General features: G+C 69.7%; 2 protein-coding genes across 2 annotated transcripts in view; one reads left to right on the top strand and one right to left on the bottom strand.

Moving 5' to 3' along the window:
• Positions 1 to 961, top strand: part of GATAD2B (GATA zinc finger domain containing 2B) — a 54,777-nt gene extending 53,816 nt beyond the window's left edge. Inside the window, exons 11-12 of the mRNA XM_044990936.1 lie at positions 555 to 637; positions 759 to 961. The gene's annotated coding sequence lies outside the window, so the exon portion shown is untranslated. The remainder of the gene's footprint in view (positions 1 to 554; positions 638 to 758) is intronic.
• A 5,583-nt stretch (positions 962 to 6,544) lies between these two features.
• Positions 6,545 to 16,635, bottom strand: LOC123351513 (immunoglobulin superfamily DCC subclass member 3-like). Its single transcript, XM_044990898.1, has 14 exons — positions 16,620 to 16,635; positions 15,451 to 15,747; positions 14,471 to 14,615; positions 13,720 to 13,850; positions 13,410 to 13,547; positions 12,950 to 13,108; positions 11,987 to 12,152; positions 11,474 to 11,724; positions 11,013 to 11,177; positions 9,591 to 9,779; positions 8,283 to 8,387; positions 7,577 to 7,706; positions 7,168 to 7,315; positions 6,545 to 6,872 (listed from the first exon to the last, which is right to left on the bottom strand). The coding sequence occupies exons 1-14, from the start codon at positions 16,633 to 16,635 to the stop codon at positions 6,798 to 6,800; spliced, it is 2,115 nt and encodes a 704-aa protein (XP_044846833.1). The 3' UTR covers positions 6,545 to 6,797.
• Between the last annotated feature and the right edge of the window lie 3,856 nt (positions 16,636 to 20,491).

Raw genomic sequence — 20,491 nt, 5'->3', positions numbered from 1 at the left:
TGATATTCTTCTCGCTGGGTGATTCCCTTTATGCCTTTTTTAACAGCTGATTTCAATGACATCATGTTGCAGTGAGTTCCAGAGGCTAATGATGTGCCTCATGGAAATACCAGGAGAGATGGAAAAGCCTTTCCAGGTTGCACCAAATGACACCCCCCCCCAGGCCAAGAGCGTGGTCTCCAGTGTTGTGAGCCAGACCCCTGGGGGAGTCTCCTGGACACATCTGAACATCTTTCCTCACCTTCCTGCCCGCGAGGGGCCTCGAGACGACCACTGAACCACAAACCTTTCAGCTGGGGCTGCCCCCAGGAGCCTCGGGGAGAAGGGCACCGAAATGGAGGTGGCAGTGAAGAGCGCAGGGGTGGCCACGTGGCCCTGCCCTCATTGTTGCCTGGCTGTTGGCTATAACTCCTGGGCCAGCCCTGCCCCTGGCATCACTGTAAGGTTAAACCTACCGCTAGGTTTCCGCTGGGGAGAAATGGGCACGAACAGCTGAGCCAGATGCCCGGATCCTGCACCCTCTGCTACTCACCTGCGTCTTTCTTCTTTTACAGCTGAATTGTGCCGCAGTGGTGGGGAGAGACCTGCAGCCAGCACCTGGCACGGCTCGCTCCAAGCCGCACCAGGCTTGTGCTGGGTAAGACCTGCGTTGAAGGAGCCCAGTCCCATCAGCCCCGGCCCCACGGGGCTGCAAACGTTGGGTTGGGCTGAACTGAAACATTTTGGCTTTAACCCTTTGTTGTCTTTACTCCCCGTAGCTGTGAAGGCGACAGGAAGGGGTGTTCCCCTCCGGCGTGCTGCACTGCAACAAAACACTTGGACACTTTCAAACTGTCTCTTTCAGAAAGCTGCGTGGAAGAATTCATCAGCTCTGCCCTGATGGCAAGTGGGTGTTTTCTCCCTTTCTGCAGTTGGGATATATTACCGACCACCTGACCAGGGCCGTGAAATGCTCAGGCGGACGAGAGGCTATTAAAATAAAATAAAATAAATAAAATAAACTCAATAATACCAGGGAGACTGAAGAGTTCTCCTACAGGTTTTTGTATATTGCTATTCCTAATATCTGATTTGCGTCCATTTATCCAGAATGGGTTGTAGATCACTGATGCGTTGGAGAGGTTTGAGCTTGCAGCTGCTATGGTGCGGTGTGTAGTTGCTGGTGAGAATATGCTTCAGGCTGGCTGTGAGCGAGGACTGGCCTGCCTCCCAAGGCCTGTGAAAGCGAGGGATTGTTGTCCTGGATGGGTTGTAGATCACTGATGATGCGCTGGAGAGGTTTGGGCTGGAGCCTGTGTGTATGGCAATATACAAAAACCTGTAGAACACTTCAATCTCCCTAGCCACACAATAGCAGATTTAAAGGTAGCCATACTGCAACAAAAAAAACTTCAGGACCAGACTTCAAAGAGAAACTGCTGAGCTTCAGTTCATCTGCAACTTTGACACCATCAGCTCAGGATTAAACGAAGACTGAACGGTTTGCTAACTGCAAAACCAGTTTCCCCTCCCTTGGTGTTCACACCTCAACTTCTGGAAGAGGGCCTCATCCTCCCTGATTGAACTAACCTCATTAGCTGTAGCTTGATTCTTGCCTGCGTATTGATACCTGCCTCTGGAACCTTCCACTACGTGCATCCGAAGAAGTGGGTATTCACCCCCCAAAGCTCATGCTCCAATACCGCTGTTAGTCTATAAGGTGCCCTAGAACTCTTTGCTGACTAACACGGCTACCCCTCTGATACTTAGGTTTTCAGAAAGCCTTTGAGAAGGTCCCTCAATAAAGGCTCTTACGCAAAGTCAGCTGCCGTGGGATAAGAGGGCAGGTTCTCTCATGGACGGTAACTGGTTAAAAGACAGGAAACAAAGGGTAGGTATAAATGGTCAGGTTTCAGACTGGAGAGGTAAATAATGGTGTCCCCCAGGGGTCTGTACGGGGCCCAGTCCCATTCAATATATTCATCAATGATCTGGGAAAAGGGGTAAACGGTGAGGTGGCAACATTTGCAGATGATACAAATGTACTAAAGAGAGTTAAGTCCTAGGCAGACGGTGCAGAGCTACAAACGGATGGGCCAGCACAAGGGCAGATGAAATTCAATGTTGATAAATACAGAGTGATGCACATTGGAAAACATCATCCCAATTCTCCATAGACAATGATGGGGTCTAAATTAGCTATTACCACTCAAGAAAGGGATCTTAGAGTCATTGTGGATCGTTCTCTGAAACCATCCGCTCAATATGTAGCGGCAGCCAAAAAAGTGAACAGAATACTAGGAATGGTTAAGAAAGGGACAGATAATAGGATAGAAAAGATTGTGTTGCCTCTGTATAAATCTGCCCCATGTGTACCCCCAGGCGCCAGGGAGAGGGCAGGGGGCTGGCTAGCTCTGGATCCGGGCCAGCCCCCTCCCCGCACGGCAGTAGAAAGATGGACTCCCAGCAGGCAGGGCAAGTTCCAGCCCCTGCTGCAGCTGGGCCCTGAGGTGCCTGGGGCCCAGCTCCCCTCGTGTGTTCCTGCCCCTTCCCGGGGGCGAGGGGGCCCCAGCGGCCCTGCGCAGGGGGCTGCAGGTGAGAACCCCGTTCCTGGCCTGGCGTGCAGGCGGCACAGCCCTTCCAGCGGCTCTGTGGGTCAGCCAGGGGCTGCCTGTCCTGCCCTGGGGAAGGTTGGCTCTGGCTCTGCCCCCTCCTCTCTGGGGAACTGGGGGTGTGGTGGGGGGGGAAGCTCTGGATTTTGCTGTTACCCTTTCAGCAGGTGCCCGATTTACCGGCAGGGAGGGGCCTGGGCTTCCCTCTGCTGCCCTGAGCAGGAAGCCAGGGGCTGCTTCTGCTAGCAGCTGGGGGGGGCTGCACCCCCCCCTTGCCCCTGGGGGAGGGGTGGGCTGGGAGGCCCCCTGTGCTCAGGCTATGGGCCTTGTTTGCACGATGCCTCCAGCGGGGCTGGGGGACCTGTGATGGGAGCACAGGCCCCGTTAGTCTCCCCGGGCCCGGGGCAGGGAACTGCTCCGTCACTAGCCGGGCCCTGGGAAGGATGCGCGGTCCACCCCCCCCCCTGCACCCCCCAGGCTCACCCCCAAGGACACCACGTGCTGCCAGGCTTCGGTCTCCATTTTATTTTTAATTTTAACACAGTCAGGAGCGACGCCCCGGCTCCCGCGGCTGAACGCCCAGCTGCTGCCTGGGCCCCGCTGCCCCCCTCCCAGCCTGAGCTGGGGGGCGCTCTGGGCTGTTAAATGCAGCCGTGGGGGGCGCTAACGGGGAGGTGGGGGCAGAGGCTGGAGGCTGTGAAGGCAGGAAGGGGGTGGAGTTAAGGGGCTCGAGCGAAGATGATTCTAAGCCCAAGCTGGGGCCTTCCCCCCAGGGACTGCCCCATGCAGGGCTCCCCCAGCCCCATTGCTAGAGCCTCAGCAGCCCCCCCAGCCCTGCCCCAGGGGCAGCAGCTGCAGCGTGTGGGGAGAGGGGCCAGGTCGTGCTCCTGTCTCCAGCCGCGGGCAGAGGGAGCTCCCAGGTCCTGGCTCGGCTCTGGCCCGGGCTCTGCTCCTTGGCTGGGCGTTCGCGTCTCCGGGCCAGCTGCTCGGTGCTGCCCGGCCCGGTCCACAGGGAGGCCCCGCGCATAGAATCTGCTCATTGGTTCTAGCGTTTGCATCTCGACACCTAAGGGCAGCGGCTCCATGGAGCTGGGGAGTGGGGGGGGGGCTTGAAATTGGGTCACCCCATTGCAGAGCCTCTTCCCGCACCCCCCGCCCAGGGGCCCAGTCCTGCTGCTGGGGTGGCAGGGGCTGGAAGAGGGATTTCAAGGCCAGGAGGGATCACGGTGCCCGGTCCATGGCTGGAGCCCACTGCGGCAGGGCAGGGCAGGGCAGGGCAGCTCCACAGGCACCCGGGCTGCGTGGGGAAGGCCTGGAGCTTTGAGCAGGCCCATGGCTGGGCACCCAGGCCAGGGGAATCTTTGGCATTTAAGCCCTGGCGGACGGGGGGCGAACACGCTCCCTTTCCCCCGGGAGCCTGGAGCAGCAGCCGGGGGGCACAGAGATAGGGCTCACCCCGCCCAACTCAGGCCCAGCCTGTTCTGGCTGAAGGGAGGGGGACCCACTGGGCAGGGTCTGCTGGAGCCAGACCCCTGCCAGTGAACTCACCCCACGGTGCAGGGCACCCAGTTATGGCACGAGCAAAATGCACCAATTAATCCTCGGGGGGGGGGGGGGAGCTGGTGCCACGTGGACCCTGGTGCTGGGAGGGGAGGAAGGGGCCGGGGGCATCTTTGGACAAAGCTGGGCAGGGGGCTGGGCAGTTGCTTTGGTAACACTGGGTCTGTCACTGGCTGGGGGCGAGGGGGGGGGGGGCGCAAGGCCGGGTCTGTAGGATTCAGGTGCCCGTTGCAAACAGCAGCCCTGGCACAGCAGGGCAGAGGCAGCGTCTTGCCCAGCTCGGAGGGGGGGGGCAGGGGCCATGGAGTCGCCATCAAACAAAACAAAATCTACGTTCATCAGCTACCGCACTGGCCGCCTAGGGCCTTACCCGCCCCCCCCATCTACCCAAAGGGGCGTTTGGTTCCAGGCCGAGCAGGGGGCAGCCCAGCCCCGCCCCACCCCCACTCGCGCGCACACGCCGTTTGGTAGCATGGTTCTCACACACACACACACACGGGCGCTTGGTGGCACCGGGGCCCGGCCAGATGGCACCAGGGGCCGGGCCCAGACTGTCGGCCCAAAGGGTGTTTCCAAGTGGCCCTGGTCCCTGGCTGCTGGGGGGGGGGGAACATCTCTCTCCCCCCCGCCCAGGGCTGGAAGTGGGACTGGCACCAAGGGGCCTGTGCCAGGCCCCCCCCCCGCTGGAGCACTCGTGTGGGGGGGGACATTATTGCTTTGCTAAGCAGCTGGGGCTCCTGCCTCTTTAGTTCTCCTGGGGGGGGGGTTCTGTGCCCCCCAGTTGGACGTGCCTGGTCACTGGGGACCCCCCCCCCCCCCAGGCACTGCCCCTTGGGGTGGCCCGTGCCCACGGGCAGCAGGACAGGAGCCGCCTGTGTGGGGCAGACAGACCCGAGGTGCTGGGGGGGGGGGGGAGACACAAAAGAGATGTTGGGCCTGGTGCCAGTGGGGGGGGGGGGGCACCGGCTCCTTAAAGCTCCACGTCTTTGGCAGAATTTGAGCTTCTGGTTTTTTTTTAAATATTTGGCTAGAGACATAAAAATGGCAAAGCAGCAAAGGGAGTTTTGAATGGGGGGGGGGGCCTGGCCCCCTGCCTGGGGGGGTCGCTCTATGGGTCGGGCCCCAGGCCCAGCCAGGGGTTCCCATTTGGTTTGGAGCTATTTGGCATCACGGCGCAGGCAGCACCTGGGGGAGGCTGGTGGGACAATTCCTCCCCCCCAAAAAATACATGCGGGGCGGGGGGGGGGATTGTGACAAACTGACTCTGCTGCTGCAGAGGGAGCCGAACCTCCAGCTTCAGAGGGGGAAGCTCAGGGGAGCTGGAGTTTTCCTGCCCCCCCCAATCAGGGGCCATGGGCAGGTGAGTGGGGGGGGGGGAACGGTGACTAAGCTCCCCCCCCAGTGCACTGGGCTGGGGGTAAAGCTGCAGCCCCCTGCCCCTCACCATGGCTCCTTTCACCCCCCCTTCCCCTCGCTTTGCCCCAAGGGTACCAGGGCCCCCGCTGGGCTGGCAGGGGCTGGCCCAGGCGGGGTCTGGGGGACGCTGCAGGCAGGACACGGCCGAGGTAGCGTTGGGGGCCGGCCCGGGGGGGGGGTCTGGGGGGCGCTGCAGGCAGGACACGGCCGAGGTAGCGTTGGGGGCCGGCCCGGGGGGGTCTGGGGGACGCTGCAGGCAGGACACGGCTGAGGTAGCGTTGGGGGCCGGCCCGGGGGAGTCTGGGGGGATGCTGCAGGCAGGACACGGCCGAGGTAGCGTTGGGGGCCGGCCCGGGGGGGTCTGGGGGACGCTGCAGGCAGGACACGGCTGAGGTAGCGTTGGGGGCCGGCCCGGGGGGGGGTCTGGGGGACACAGCAGGCAGGACACGGCTGAGGAAGCGTTGGGGGCCGGCCCGGGGGGGTCTGGGGGGCGCTGCAGGCAGGACACGGCCGAGGTAGCGTTGGGGGCCGGCCCGGGGGGGGGGTCTGGGGGGCGCTGCAGGCAGGACACGGCCGAGGTAGCGTTGGGGGCCGGCCCGGGGGGGTCTGGGGGACGCTGCAGGCAGGACACGGCGGAGGTAGCGTTGGGGGCCGGCCCGGGGGAGTCTGGGGGGATGCTGCAGGCAGGACACGGCCGAGGTAGCGTTGGGGGCCGGCCCGGGGGGGTCTGGGGGACGCTGCAGGCAGGACACGGCTGAGGTAGCGTTGGGGGCCGGCCCGGGGGGGGGTCTGGGGGACACAGCAGGCAGGACACGGCCGAGGTAGCGTTGGGGGCCGGCCCGGGGGGGTCTGGGGGGCGCTGCAGGCAGGACACGGCCGAGGTAGCGTTGGGGGCCGGCCCGGGGGGGGGGTCTGGGGGGCGCTGCAGGCAGGACACGGCCGAGGTAGCGTTGGGGGCCGGCCCGGGGGGGGTCTGGGGGACGCTGCAGGCAGGACACGGCTGAGGTAGCGTTGGGGGCCGGCCCGGGGGGGTCTGGGGGGCGCTGCAGACAGGACATGGCTGAGGTAACGTTGGTTTGTGTCTCTGTGACGATATCAGAAATCGATCTCCTGGGCCGGGGGGTGAGGTAGATTCTTTGGAGGTTCTGGTTGGCGTCCCTGCAGCTGGCGGGGGGGGGGCTGAGCTATGGCCAGCCCCCCCCGGCTGGGCCCCCAGGCCGGCGGCTGGTGCTACCCGGGGGGCTGCGGGGGAGGGCAGCGCTCGATGGGGACTTCGACAGGGGGCACCTCTGGGCGCGGCAGGGTCTGCGGGAAGAAGGAGGGGCAGGGTCATGCTGTGCCCGGGGGCCACCCCGCCCTCTCCACCAGGGACCTGTGCCCACCCCCTGCGCTGGGCTCTCCCGGAGCAGCGCCCGGGCCTGGGGCATGGCCCAGCCCAGCCCCTCTGCTCCTGCTGTCACCGCTGCCCCTCCTCTCCCTGGGGCCGGCTGGCACGGCTCTGCCCTGCCCGGCCCCAGAGACACGGCCCTGCACCGTGGGTCCCCCAATGATGCTCTGCCTGTGCCTCCCCCACCCCCCCGGCTAGGCCCCACGTCCTCACCTGGGTGACCAGGTCCATCATCTCCACTGGCTTGTCCTCCCCCGGCTGGGTGCACCGGCTGCGGGGGGCATCGCGGGCACCGGGCTGGGCCAGCTCTGCCCCCCGGGGCACCATCCAGCTGTCCCGAGCCCCGTTCCTGCAGAACAGGCTGCAATGCGGGGTGGGGGTTAGCAGGGGGAGTGGCCGGCTCACGGGCTGGCAGTGAGGCCTGGGGGGCGCCGGCCCCATGCCCCCAGGAGCTGGACCCACTCAGGCCGGGCACGGGGCAGAGCCCTGAGCCCCATGCGAGGGGCTGGGAGGGGCCCGAGGAGGATGCCGCAGAGGGGCTGGCTGGTGTCTGTCCCCTGGCTCTGCCCCCCGCCCGCAGTGCAGGGGCCGCAGGGCGAGAGCGGCCACCCGGGGGCCTCACCTCCTGCGGTAGCCGAACATGAGGAAGAGGAGGCAGAAGATGATGCAGGCCGTGCCGATGTGGACGCCCACCACGACGCCAGCCAGCGAGCTCTCCTCCCCCGGCCCACAGCGGCACGCGGGGTCAGCGTCTGCAGGGGGGGAGCACAGAGCGTCCACACAGCCCCTGGGCACAGCCAGCCCCCTCCATAGGCAGCCCAGGGGCGGGCCCCCCTGCACCCTCCCCACACGCCCACAGGCAGCCCACGGGCGGGTCCCCCTGCACCCGCCCCATGACCACAGTCCAAGTCCCCCCTGCACCCCCCCCCACGACCACAGGCGGCCCATGGGGCAGGGCCCCCCTGCACCCCCATAAGCAGCCCATGGGCTCCCCCCCTGCCCAGCTACAGGCGCCCCACGGGCTGGTCCCCCCTGCCCCCCCCACGACCACAGGCGGCCCATGGGGCAGGGCCCCCCTGCACCCCCATAAGCAGCCTATGGGCTCCCCCCCGCCCGGCCACAGGCGGCCCACAGACCGGATTCCCCTGCCCCCCCCCAGTTGGCTGTGTCAGTGGGGGGCAGGGGGTTCTCCTCCTGGGCACGCAGCAGGCGGTGCAGGGCCGAGGGGAACAGAGCCAGGAGTCCTGGCTCCCAGCTGGGCGCTGTCGGCCCCTCGCAGCCTGGGTTTGGCTCAGCCAGGCCCCCCTGCAGCCCCCGCGGCCCCTCACCCGGCGTCGGGCCGCTCCCCTCCAGCCGGACGACCCGCACGGTGCTGGGGCTCTCTCCGTTCCTGTTGAAGGCCTGGAGCCGGAGTTCGTAGGCAGCCGAGGGCTCTGCGAGGAAGGAGCCGCCGGGCGTGAGCTGGCGCCCAGCGAGAGCCCAGGTCGGCCAGGCAGAGGCCATGGGGGGGGGGGGGGGGGCGAGAAATCCAGGGGACCCTCCCAAAGGGGCTGGGTGGAGGCCATGAGACCCTCCAGGCTGCATGGAGAGGGACCATGGGGGGGTGGGCCACAGGCCTGCGGGGGGAGAGGCTGTTGGGGGGGCACAAGCCTGTGGGGGGAGAGGCCATGAGGGGGTGCAGGCCTGTGTGGGGAGGGGCCGTGGGGACACAGGGCTGGGGGGGGGCACAGGCCTGCAGGGGGAGGGGTCATGGGGGGGTGCCGTGGGGACACAGGGCTGCATGGAGGGAGCTGGCGGGGGGCACAGGCCTGCAGGGGGAGGGGCTGTTGGGGGGGTGCAGGCCTGGGGGGGAGGCCGTGGGGGTGCAGGCCAGTGGGGGGGAGGGGCCATGGGGGGGTGCAGGCCGGTGGGGGAGGGGCCATGGGGGGTGCAGGCCTGCGGGGGAGGGGCCGTGGGGGGGGTGCAGGCCTGCGGGGGGGAGGCCGTGGGGGAAGGCAGGCCAGCGGGGGAGGGGCCGTGGGGGGGTGCAGGCCTGCGGGGGGGAGGCCGTGGGGGGTGCAGGCCTGTGGGGGGAGGGGCCGTGGGGGGTGCAGGCCTGCGGGGGAGGGGCCGTGGGGGAAGGCAGGCCTGTGTGGGGAGGGGCCGTGGGGACACAGGGCTGGGGGGGGGCACAGGCCTGCGGGGGGAGGGGTCATGGGGGGGGGGTGCCGTGGGGTCACAGGGCTGCATGGAGGGAGCTGGCGGGGGGCACAGGCCTGCAGGGGGAGGGGCTGTTGGGGGGGTGCAGGCCTGGGGGGGGAGGCCGTGGGGGTGCAGGCCAGTGGGGGGGAGGGGCCATGGGGGGGTGCAGGCCTGCAGGGGGAGGGGCTGTTGGGGGGTGCAGGCCTGTGGGGGAGGGAGGCCGTGGGGGGGGGGTGCAGGCCTGCGGGGGGGGAGGCCGTGGGTGAAGGCAGGCCATCGGGGGAGGGGCCGTGGGGGGGGTGCAGGCCTGCGGGGGGGAGGCCGTGGGGGTGCAGGCCAGTGGGGGGGGAGGGGCCATGGGGGGTGCAGGCCTGCGGGGGAGGGGCCGTTGGGGAAGGCAGGCCTGCGGGGTGAGGCCGTGGGGGGGGTGCAGGCCAGCAGCGGGGGTCGCTCACCCAGGTTGCTGTAGACGTAGGAGTTGGCCGTGCTGGCCAGGAGCTGCGGCCCCTCGAGGTGGGGGCTGGGCAGCTTGCGGTGGAAGAGTTTGAAGCCCTCGATCCGGCACGGCTGGGGGGGCAGCGCCCAGGAGACCTGCACCGCGCTGGCGTTGAGCACCTTGGTGAAGAAGGCGGGGGCTGCAGGGACTGAACAGACCGTGGGGCTCAGTGCCCGACACTGGGCCAGCCCCCCCCCGCACTCCGCCAGGCCTCGAGGCAGCAGGGAGAGGGAGCTCTTCACCCAGCACAGATGTGCAGCCACCTCTGGAGTGGAACACGGCAGCTGCTGGATGGCTGCCCACCATGCTGGGTCAGGCTACGGGGGAGGGTGTGTGACAAACTGGGAACGTTCTTAATGTTTGCTCTGAATGCTGTGTTGGTGCCTCAGTGTCCCCTCTGCAGTTCTTAATATCTAGGTGGGGGGATCAGGGGGTGTGATTGCGGCAGAGGAAGGGGCCAGTGCACCTAAATGCCCGACACTCTGTCTCCTAGCAACTGATGGCCTGGGCCCCTCCCTGCAAGGGGATGCTAAAAGTGTTGGAGACAAAGAGGTCAGGTGACTCCCTGGCCCAGGAAAGGAGCTGAGCAGAGAGGGGCGGGGGCTGGGGGGGTGTCAGTTTGGGGCTGGCTGGGGACGGGAAGTGAGGGCAGACATGGGGGTCTGGCTCACTGCCCCCCAGAATGGACCCGGCTGAGGGGTCCTGTTCTCTGTACCTACAAGCTCTGTGTTAGCCCCTGTTCCTGTCATCTAATAAACCTCTGTGTTACTGGCTGGCTGAGAGTCACGTCTGACTGCGCAGTGGGGGGGCAGGACCCTGTGGCCCCCCCAGGACCCCGCCGGGGGGACTCGCTGTGGGAAGCGCACGGAGGGGCAGGGGATGCTGAATGCTCCAAGGAGAGACCCAGGAGGTGAAGCTGTGGGAGCTTCTTGCCCTGCAGACAGGCTGCTCCGAGGGAGAGGAGGCTCCCCAGAGTCCTGTCTGGCTTGGTGGGGAGCAGTTCCAGAGCAGCACCCGGGGACTCCGTGACAGGGGGGCACCTTGTGGAGCACAGCGCCCCCTAGTGCCGCCCTGGGGCCAGCACCAACTGCGAGGGGAGAGCACCCCAGTGAGCCCCACCCCCGCCCTGCAACCCAGCACCCCCCAGTGAGCCCCACCCCCACCCGGCAGCCCAGCGCCCCCCCAGTGAGCCCCACCCCCACCCGGAAGCCCAGCACCCCCTCAGTGAGCCCCCCCTGCAGCCCAGCGCCCCCCAGTGAGCCCCACCCCCGCCCTGCAGCCCAGCGCCCCCCAGTGAGCCCTGCTCTGCAGCCCAGCACCCCCCGGTGTCCGGCTGGGGCACTGGGGCAGCGCGGGTTCCCCAGCGGAGGGGGGCTCTTACTGCTGCCCATGGTGGTGGCCAGGACGGGGGCTGAGTCCTGGCTGGCCCCCAGCGGCGCGTAGGCGCGGAGGTGGATGCGGTAAGTGGTGGCGGGCGCCAGGCCGGTGACGAGGTGCTGGAAGGTGGTTTTGCTCACGGCCTCCTGCAGCTCCCGGCTGTGGGACTCTGAAACACGCAGGCCCGAGGGGCTGATGAGCTGCTGCCGAGGCCTAGGGGCTGGGGGGGGTTGCTGTGGGTCAGGATCAGGGGCGGGGGGCATAGAATGGGAGGGGGCTGGGGGCGGCGGGGGCATGGAATGGCGGTGCTGGGGGCTCACTGTGGGTCAGGCTCAGGGGCGGGGGGCATGGAATGGGAAGGGGTTGGGGGGTGCAGCCTGGGGGGCTCGGCGGGAGGGACCCGGGGGGGGGCTTGCTGGGGGAATGTAAGTGGGGGGAGCCTGGGGGGGAGGCAGGGCCGCTCACCTCCTGCCCTGCGGACGTGCAGCACGTATCCGATGAGCCCCTCGGTCACCTCTTGGGGGGGCTCCTGCCAGGACACCTGGATGGAGGTGCTGGAGAGCGCGGACGCCCGGACGCCCTCAGGGGAGCTGGGCAGCTCCTGGGCCAGGGTGATGGCCAGGCGGGCGCTGGCCTGGTTGGTGCCCGCGCTGTTCTCAGCGATGCACTGGTAGATCGCGTCATCCGCCACCGCGAGACCCTGGAGCAGCAGGGTGCTGGGGGGCCGGAGAGTGAGGGGCTGGGATCGGCCCTGCCCCCCAGCCACCCGGTTCCTCGCCCTGCATCGAGAGCCCCATTTCCTGCCCCCCAGCCAGCCGATCCTCCGCCCCGGGGCCAGTGCCCCATTCCCTGCCCCCCAACGAGCCAGTCTGCCACCCTAGGGCCAGTGCCCCCTAGAAGGCCAGGGCCCCGTGCCCCAGTCCCCCCGCCCACGCTAGCCAATTCCCTGCCGTGGGGCCGGATCGGGGCCCTGCTCACCTGTTGTTGTGGGTGAGTTTGATGTTCTCGCCCGGCGTCAGGATCTTGCCGTTCTTCAGCCAGAGGAGCTGGGGCTCCGGGACGCCCTGCGCCACGCAGGTGAAGCTGGCGCTGCTGCCCAGCGGCTTGGACACCGACTGGGGCCACTGCACGAACTCCGGGGGGGCTGCGGGGGAGGGGGTGTTGGGTGGGGAGCAGACGGCCTGCCCCTCCCTCCCGTCCCCAGCTCCAGCCTCTCCCTGCCCCGTGGGGGGAGCCCCGCAGTCCCACCCCGGCCTTACCGCAGTGACACCCAGGCACCAGCCACGCTGCCAAGGCCTGGGCAGCGCCCAGAGCGACCCCAGCTGGGCCGGGCAGTGACCCCTGGCCAACACCCAGCCCCAGCGAGCCGCTGGCACCCCAGGGAGCGGGCCTGGGCCTGGGGAGGGCAGCGTGGCTTGGGGGAGCCCCTGCCAAGCTCAGGCACCGGCCCATGGGCCTGTCTTGCCTGGGTGACTTGCCTATGAAGGCGTCGGCCTGGGGCTGGCAGAGCCCCCCCCCCCCCCCGCGGCCCCTGGTTCCCAGCTGCCGAGCGCCCCTAGGCGCAGGCGTGGGGCCCAAACACCCACCTGGCCAGGCCGGCTGCTGAAGGTGATTTAGTCCCACGCCAGCCCTGCCCGGGGGCGAGGGGGGGGGGGTTGGGCAGGTTCCCAGCCCCTCTGCAGCCTGGGGAGGGGGTGGTTAGGAAGAGGTCACGGGGAGGTCGCGGGGAGGGTCACGCCCCCCCACGACCTTTGCCCCGTTGCTCACACAAAGCCAAGTGCAAATTCTCCCGTCAGCCCGTCCGTCCATCCCTGCCGGCTTGGGGGCTGTCTGGCTGTCCAGACAGTTGTGAGCCCTCTGGCCCCCCCCGGCCGGTCCCTGCCCCGTCCCGGGAGACCAGCCGGTGCCCCTCACGCCTGCCCTCAGCCCCGGCAGACTCACCCTGCACCATGAGGCTGCCCTGGGCTGTGCGGCGCACGCGGGTGCCCGGCCGGTTGGCGGCGCACACATAGACCCCGGCGTGTTTCACGGAGACGTCCGAGATCATGAGGTTGCCGGTTCCCAGCACCTGGATCCCTTCCACGCCGATGGAGCGTCCGTCTGGGGGTGGGGGGAGCCGGGGGTGAGGGGGGCAGGGCCATGGCTCCATTTCCCCGCCCTGTGGCCTGTCAGCCAGGAGGTCTGTGCACCCCCCAGTCACTCAGCCCCCGGCCCCACTGTGCCCCCCACCGTGACCCCCCACTCAGCTCCCCCATTATTCATCTCCCCAGCCCATGTTACTCTGTGAGCTCCCAGCCCCCACCCCCACTCCCAGCCCCCACCCCCGTCTCTCCAGCCCCCACCCCCGACGCTTCCCCCACAAAGTGCCCCTGTGCCCCGGAGCAGCCTGGCCCCCCCTCACCGAGCCGGCTCCAGGAGACGATGGGCCGGGGGTTGCCGGTGGCGACACACTCCAGGATCGCCGTCTGGTGCACCGTGATGGTCAGGTTCTGAGGGCCCGACAGGATCACGGGCTCCTTGTAGCGTTTGGGGGCTGAGACTAGGGCGAGAGGGTGATAATGGAGCCTAGGAGTCTGGGCAGCCAGCCCCCCCCCCCCCAGACCTCCCTCCCTTTCCAGAGCCGGGGAGAGAACCCAGGAGTCCGGGCTCTCAGCCCCCCCTCGACTGGGCTCCTGCGGGCCGCCCCTCGCCGGGCCGTGGCCCGCGCTCACCGCTGATGGCCAGCTGGGCCTCCTCGCTGCAGCGGCTCTTGGCGATGTTGCTGGCCACGCAGCGGTAGGCGCCCACGTCAGCTGGCCGCACGCCCGTGATGTGCAGGATGCCGGCCGGCAGCAGGGTGAACCTGCGGGGGAGTGCGAGGGTCAGGGAGCAGAGCCCAGGGCAGGGGCTGAGCCCCAGGCCGGTGTGTGGGGAGCACAGCGCAGCGCTAGCGGAGCCCCCCCTTCCCCAGCCAGGCTGGTCTCAGGGTCCCCCCCCCTCAGCCCCCTCCCCCGCTGGGCCGGGCTGGGCCCACTCTCAGCCCCCTCCCCCGCTGGGCCGGTCCGGTTCCACTCTGACCCCTCCTCCCCCGCTGGGCCGGGCCGGTCCCACTCTCACCCCCCCCTCCCCCGCTGGGCCGGTCCCACTCTCACCCCCCCTCCCCCGCTGGGCCGGTCCGGTCCCACTCTGACCCCTCCTCCCCCGCTGGGCCGGGCCGGTCCCACTCTCACCCCCCCCTCCCCCGCTGGGCCGGTCCCACTCTCACCTCCCCCCGCTGGGCCGGTCCCACTCTCACCCCCCTCCCCCGCTGGGCCGGTCCGGTCCCACTCTCACCTCCCCCCGCTGGGCCGGTCCCACTCTCACCCCCCCTCCCCCGCTGGGCCGGTCCCACTCTCACCCCCCCTCCCCCGCTGGGCCGGTCCGGTCCCACTCTCACCCTTCCCCCCCCCCCAGGTGTGGCTTTCAGCCCCCAGCCGCGCTCACCGGTGGTCGCCAGCCGGCAGGGCCGTGCGGTTGTGCTCCCAGGTGATGGTGGCCTCGGGCACGCCCTGGATGAGGCACTGGAACCGGGCGACGCCGCCTTCCTCCACCGCCATGGACTCCGGGTGCATGTGGAACTTGGACAGGGCTGGGGCGGGGGGAGGCACCGTCAGGGCAGAGACCCCCCCCCCCCCGGACACTGAGCCCAACGGAGATGTGCTTCCCCTCCCAGGTCCTGGCCCCCATCTCCCCTCTGGAGTCACCCGCCCGCTGCGCTCTCCCTCAGAGCAGTGCCCTCCCAGGCCTCTCCTTGCACGATCCTGATGCAGGACTCTGGGGTTGCCGCCACTTGCCGGGGGAGGGGACAGGGGCTGCCCCGTGTCTGAGCCAGGGGGGCACCCGGCAGGGAGCTGGTTTGTGGGGCCCCACGGGTCAGAAGGCAGAGCCAGGAAGGAGCAAAGGAGGGTCCAGCCCCCCCCCCCCGCCCCACGTACCCACAGGCAGGGGGGCTGAGGCACCCACAACACGTGAAGCTGGGGGTGGGGGTGGGACCAGGGCTCCACTTTCAGTCAGCTCAGCTGGGACCCCCCCGAGTGGGGCTGGAGGCCAGACACACCTGCCCCTCCCAGCCCTGCACCCCAAACCCTTGGGGAGGGTCAGAGGGGGCTGGGCCCACGTGCAGCACCCACCAGTGGGGACTGGGCCAGTGAGGGCTGGTTGTGGCACCAAGGGCCGGGCCGTGGGCTGGTGCATGGGCCGGGCCCTGGGCTGGTGGCACCAAGGGCCGGGTCATGGGCTGGTGCATGGGCCGGGCCGTGGGCTGGTGGCACCAAGGGCCGGGTCGTGGGCTGGTGGCACCAAGGGCCGGGCCGTGGGCTGGTGGCACCAAGGGCCGGGCCGCGGGCTGGTGCACAGGGCCGGGCCTGGTGCATGGGCTGGTCTGCGGCAGGTGGCACCACGGGCTGGGCCCGTCCCTGACTCACTGGCGAGCTGCACGCGGGCTTTGCGGCTGACCAGCAGCCCGTCGCGGTTCTGGGCGGCGCAGCTGTACTCCCCGGCGCTGGTCTGGTTCCGGCGGCAGAAGCTCTCGATGCGCAGCGAGCCGTTGGCCAGCACGGCCGTGTGGCTGTCACTGCCCAGCACGGCCCCGTCCTTGTGCCAGGTGATGGTGATGGGCGGCTCCCCCTGCACCCAGCAGTGCAGCACCAGGGGCCGCTCCGGCACCGCAATCACGTCCGCCGGCTCCAGCAGGAACGCCAGCTCCGAGGGGCAGCCCAGCCCTGTGGGGAGCAGCCGTTAGACCTCAGGGGCCGGCGCCCACGGCCAGCGCTTCGCAGGCAATGCCCGCCGGGGGGCAGGCTCGGGCCCCAGCGCCCTGGGCCCCTGGGAGCAGGTTCAAGCCAGCCTGGGTTTGTTACCCTCCGTTCACACGCCCCCTCCCACCGCATCTCCATCCCCTCCCCCCCACATCTCCATCCCCTCCCCCTCTGCACCTCCATCCCCTCCCCTGCACCTCCAGCCCCTCCCTCTGCAACCTCCAGCCCCTCCCCCCGTACCTCCATCCCCTCCCCCCTGCATCTCCATTCCCCCGCCCCGCACCTCCAGCCCCTCCCCCCCCCCCGCACCTCCATCCCCTCCCCCCCCGCACCTCCATCCCCTCCCCTCCCTCCGCACCTCCATTCCCCCCCCGCACCTCCAGCCCCTCCCCTCCCCCCTGCACCTCCAGCCCCTCCCCCCGCACCTCCAGCCCCTCCCCCCCCGCATCTCCATCCCCTCCCCCCCTGCACCTCCAGCCCCTCCCTCTGCAACCTCCATCCCCTCCCCCCCGCACCTCCAGCCCCTCCCCCCCCTGCACCTCCAGCCCCTCCCTCTGCAACCTCCAGCCCCTCCCCCCCGTACCTCCAGCCCCTCCCCCCCTGCATCTCCATTCCCCCCCCCGCACCTCCAGCCCCTCCCCTCCCTCCGCACCTCCATCCCCTCCCCCCCTGCACCTCCAGCCCCTCCCTCTGCAACCTCCATCCTCTCCCCCCCGTACCTCCATCCCCTCCCTCTGCGACCTCCAGCCACCCACCTCCCCGCCCGGCTCGCCCTAAGAGTCACCCCACAGCGCTGAGTGGAGTCTCACCCCCCCCAGGCCTGCCTTGTCAGCCACCTCTGGGGCAGAACATGGCAGCTGCTTATACGGACAGGCCAGGAAGTGAAAGATCCCAGCCCAGCCCTTCCCCGCCCCATCCTCTGCTATCCCCGCCCTGCCTCTGGCCTGGCTGCCAAGCCCCCCCCCCCCCCCCCGGGCTGATGCTCCCCCAGCTACGAGCCCTGCCTGAAGGGGGGGGTGACACGGGTACAGCTGGGGCACAAGGGCAGCGGTTCAAGGGTGTCCAAGGGGGACTCTCCAGGCCCCCCCCCCCCCCCCAGCGACTCAAACCTGCCCACGTCCCCGCAGACCCACAGCTCAGCCCCCGAGCAGCTTGCCTGGGTCACCAAGGGAAACATGCCCGCACACGCACTGACACACCAAGCACACGGCTGCAGTGTCCGCCCGTGTGTGGCATGACCATGCCCCCGTCAGCTTGCAAGGCACACACGCACCTTGGTAGCGTGTGCACCCAATGGGCAGGGCAGCCACAAGGGGGCCGTGAGCACCCCCACCCCCATGCACATGGCACGACACACCTACATCAGTGTAACAGCTCTGCTGGTGCAATGCACACGCAGGTGCACCCCAGCCCCTCCTGGCACCCAAGCAGGCCGGTCCATCTGCCTCAGGGGGGTGTTTGCCTCCCGAGCCGGCTCATGCCTGGATGAGCCCTCAGACATGGCTCTCTGGGTGCCCGGCCCTCCGCGCCCTGCCCAGCTCTCGGCCTCACTGGGCCCTGTGGCAGGGAGTCCCCCAGGCTGCAGTGTGGCTGGGACAAGGCAGTTCCCTGGGTGTCACCAGAGACCCCTCCCTCGGTGCTAGGGGGAGGGGCTCGTGGGCCATTCACCGCCAGGCCCATCTCTGCCTGCGGTGCCCCCGGCCCGGCTCCGGGAGCCCTGGCGCCTGCGCCCGGCGTGGGAGGGGCAGCACAGAGTTAACTCTCGGTGACAAGGGAGGGGGGCCCGGGGGGGGGACACAGGGACGTCCCCCGCAGACCCACAGCTCAGGCCTGACATCTTGATTGATGCTGCCTTTCAGCCTGGCCTTGGCAACTGGCTGGGGGCAGGGGGGCCCGGGGCAGGCCAGGCCCAGCCGGGGAGGGGAACAATGGGGCAGGTCAGAGGGCGTGAAGGCAGCCTCCATTGTGCTCCTGGCAGGCACAATAGCCCCCGCCCCCCCTTGCCCGGCAGGGGCCCCCGCGGCCCATCTGCCTGGCTGGCCTGGCCCACGTGACCAGCTCGGGGTGAGGTTCCCATGACTCGCCCCATCGCTCACCCTCCCGCCGACCCATCCCCGCCCTGTCCCCTCCCCGACACCCCCAGGCTCTGACTGGACTGGCCAGGCCCAGCCACTCGCCCGGCTGCGGCCCCAGGGGCTCCCAGAGGCCCAAGCGCCGGCGGAGGATTAGGGGGCCGGGGAAGAGGGAGCACAGGGGGGGACTAGCCCCCCAGTACAAACACACTGAGAACTATGGGGGGACAGAACAAAGTGGGACCCCATCCCCCGTCCTCATCTCCAGCGCCGGCCACCTGAGGGGCTGAAACCAGTTTAACTAATACCAGCCTCACAATCCATGCCCGGCCCCACCCTAACCGATCGGACCCCCCCTATCTCAGAGCCGGGGAGAGAACCCAGGAGTCCGGGCTCCCAGCTCCCCCGTGCTCTGACCCACCAGCCCCCACTCCCCTCCCAGAGCCGGGGAGAGAACCCAGGCGTCCTGGCTCCCAGCCCCGCTCTACCCACTAGACCCCGCTCCCCTCCCGGAGCCGGGTCCATGGCGGAGACCTGCTCCCCCCTTCCCGCTCACTGAGCAGCCCTCGAGGGCCTGGGGCGCCCCCCAAACCCGCACCGCTGACAAACAGGCAGCGCCCCCACGTCTCTGGGGGAGGGGACCCCTGGTGGCTTCGGGGCCTCTATTCCCGCCCCCCTCGCACTCTGCCCAGAGCCACGCGGGCTCCTGCCCCCAGTGTCCCCATCCCGGGGATCCAGCATCTGGGCGGGGGGTTGGGGGGGGCCCGGCGGGGGGGAGCTCACGCGTGTTACACCCGTGGCTGCGCTGGGGCTAACACCTGGTCCCGCTCTCCCAGTGGCCCCCCGCGTCCCGCGTGGGGTCACCCCCCCCCACACCGGCTGGGCCCCGGGCCCCTGAGCGCGGGCCAGATCCCCTGGCGCGGCGGGGCTCCGGGTGCTGGTGGGGCGGGAGCCGGAGGGGGCAGCTGGGCTCCGGAGCAGAACAAGGGAGCGGCCGGGGGGTGCGGGGAGCGATGCCCCCTGGGGCCCGATCCTGCCCCCAGCCCCGGGCTCAGCCCCCCGCTCGGGGCGCTCAATGGGGTGAATCCAGCCCCCCCGGCCCGCACTCACCGCAGCCCTGGAGCAGCAGGAGCCCGGCCAGGCAGAGCCGCCAGCGGGCCATGGCCCGGCCGGAGCGGGGGTCCCCGCCGGGGGCTCAGAGCCCCGGGCCGCGGGGGGGCCGGGCCATGGGGAGCCCCGCGGGGAAAACTTTCTCCAACTCGCCGCTGCCGCTGTCCGGTCCGTCTGCGGGTCCGGTCCGGCCCCCCGACCCCCCTGGCGCTGCGGAGCCGCCCCGGGCCCATTGACCCGCCCGCGGGCCGGCCGGGGGGACCGGCGCAAGGGGGGGGGCGGGGGGGAGCGCCCGTCCAATGGCAGCGCGGCGCCAGGTGAGGGGCCGGGCTCGCCCCGCCCCCCAGTCCGGCTCTGCGCGGCTCGGGGGGGCCCCGGCTGCGCCTCTCACTAGGCGGGAGCCCGCAGTCCCCGGGGCTGGCGGGGGACGGGGCCCGGTCCGGCGCCCCCCGCTTGGAGCCGCCCCAGGCTCAGGCGCCCCCGGGAAGTTGGGGAGCAAACAAACCGCGGAGTGAAGGAGGCGCCTTCCCCGGGCAGCCCCCCCGCCCCCGGCGGCAGAGAGGGGCCGGGAGGGGCCCGGGGCTGGGAGCAGCCGAGGCGGGGGGGTTAGGCAGGGTCTGGGGCCGAGCGCGGGACGGACTGTCCGGGCTCGGGGTTCGGAGCCCCGGGGCCGGCGAGCGGCAGCGAAGAGTCTGTTACCCGGCGGAACTCCCCGCCACGGGATGGCTCTAACGCCGAGACTTGAGCGAGGTTCGCCAGCGGGGCCATGGCCAGTTCTTTGGGTTAATCCAACCCACGGGCTGGGGCCGGGGGACCCCCCCCCCGTGTTCCCGGCGTTAAGCTGATCTCTGTGCGGGGGGGGGCGGGGCAGCTCCGTCCGCCGGGGGTCCCGGTTCCGCTGGGGGCTGAGGGGGGCGGATCCTGCCTGCGGGGCCCCGCTGCAGCCCTGGCGCGCAGGTGAGGGGCGCTGGCGAGGGAGCCCCGGCAGGGCCGCTGTCCCAGGTGCTGAAATCTGCCCTGGCCGGGAGAGGGGCTGCGGGGGGGGGGGCGGTGACCGTCCCCCCCACCAGCTCCAGACAGCCAGCGACCCCCAGCCCCACCCGCGCGCTCCCCGGGCCATGGGCCGCCCAGGCGCTGCTTGGCCCGGGGGTGAAAGGGGCCGGGCCCCTCCGTCTGCCCGGCCACCAGCGGCTCCAGGCCGGTTTGCAGGACTTGGCGGGGGGGGGGGGGGCACTCAGTCCTAGCTAGGCTGGGGGGGGGCAGGACTCCTGGGTTCTGTGCCTGGCTGGGGGGGGGGGTGGTGCGGGGGCTCCAGTGGATTTGACACAAATCTCAGATCAAACCCTTGATCCCAGCTCAGCTCCTCACCCAGGGTCCGGCATGGGGGGGGGCACCCCGGAGACCCGGGGCTGGGGGAGGGGTCTCCCCCCCCGGAGCTTAAACCCTTTAAGAGCTGGGTCTGGCCCCCCCCGGCCCTGAGCCTCCCCCTCCCCGAGGCCCTGCCCCCCTCGCCAGCCGCTTGGGCT

This window comes from Mauremys mutica, chromosome 17, assembly GCF_020497125.1.
Source record: "Mauremys mutica isolate MM-2020 ecotype Southern chromosome 17, ASM2049712v1, whole genome shotgun sequence".
NCBI classification, from domain to species: Eukaryota; Metazoa; Chordata; order Testudines; family Geoemydidae; genus Mauremys; species Mauremys mutica.
The sequence above is the reverse complement of the archived record's forward strand: the minus strand, read 5'-3'. Positions and strand labels throughout refer to the sequence as shown.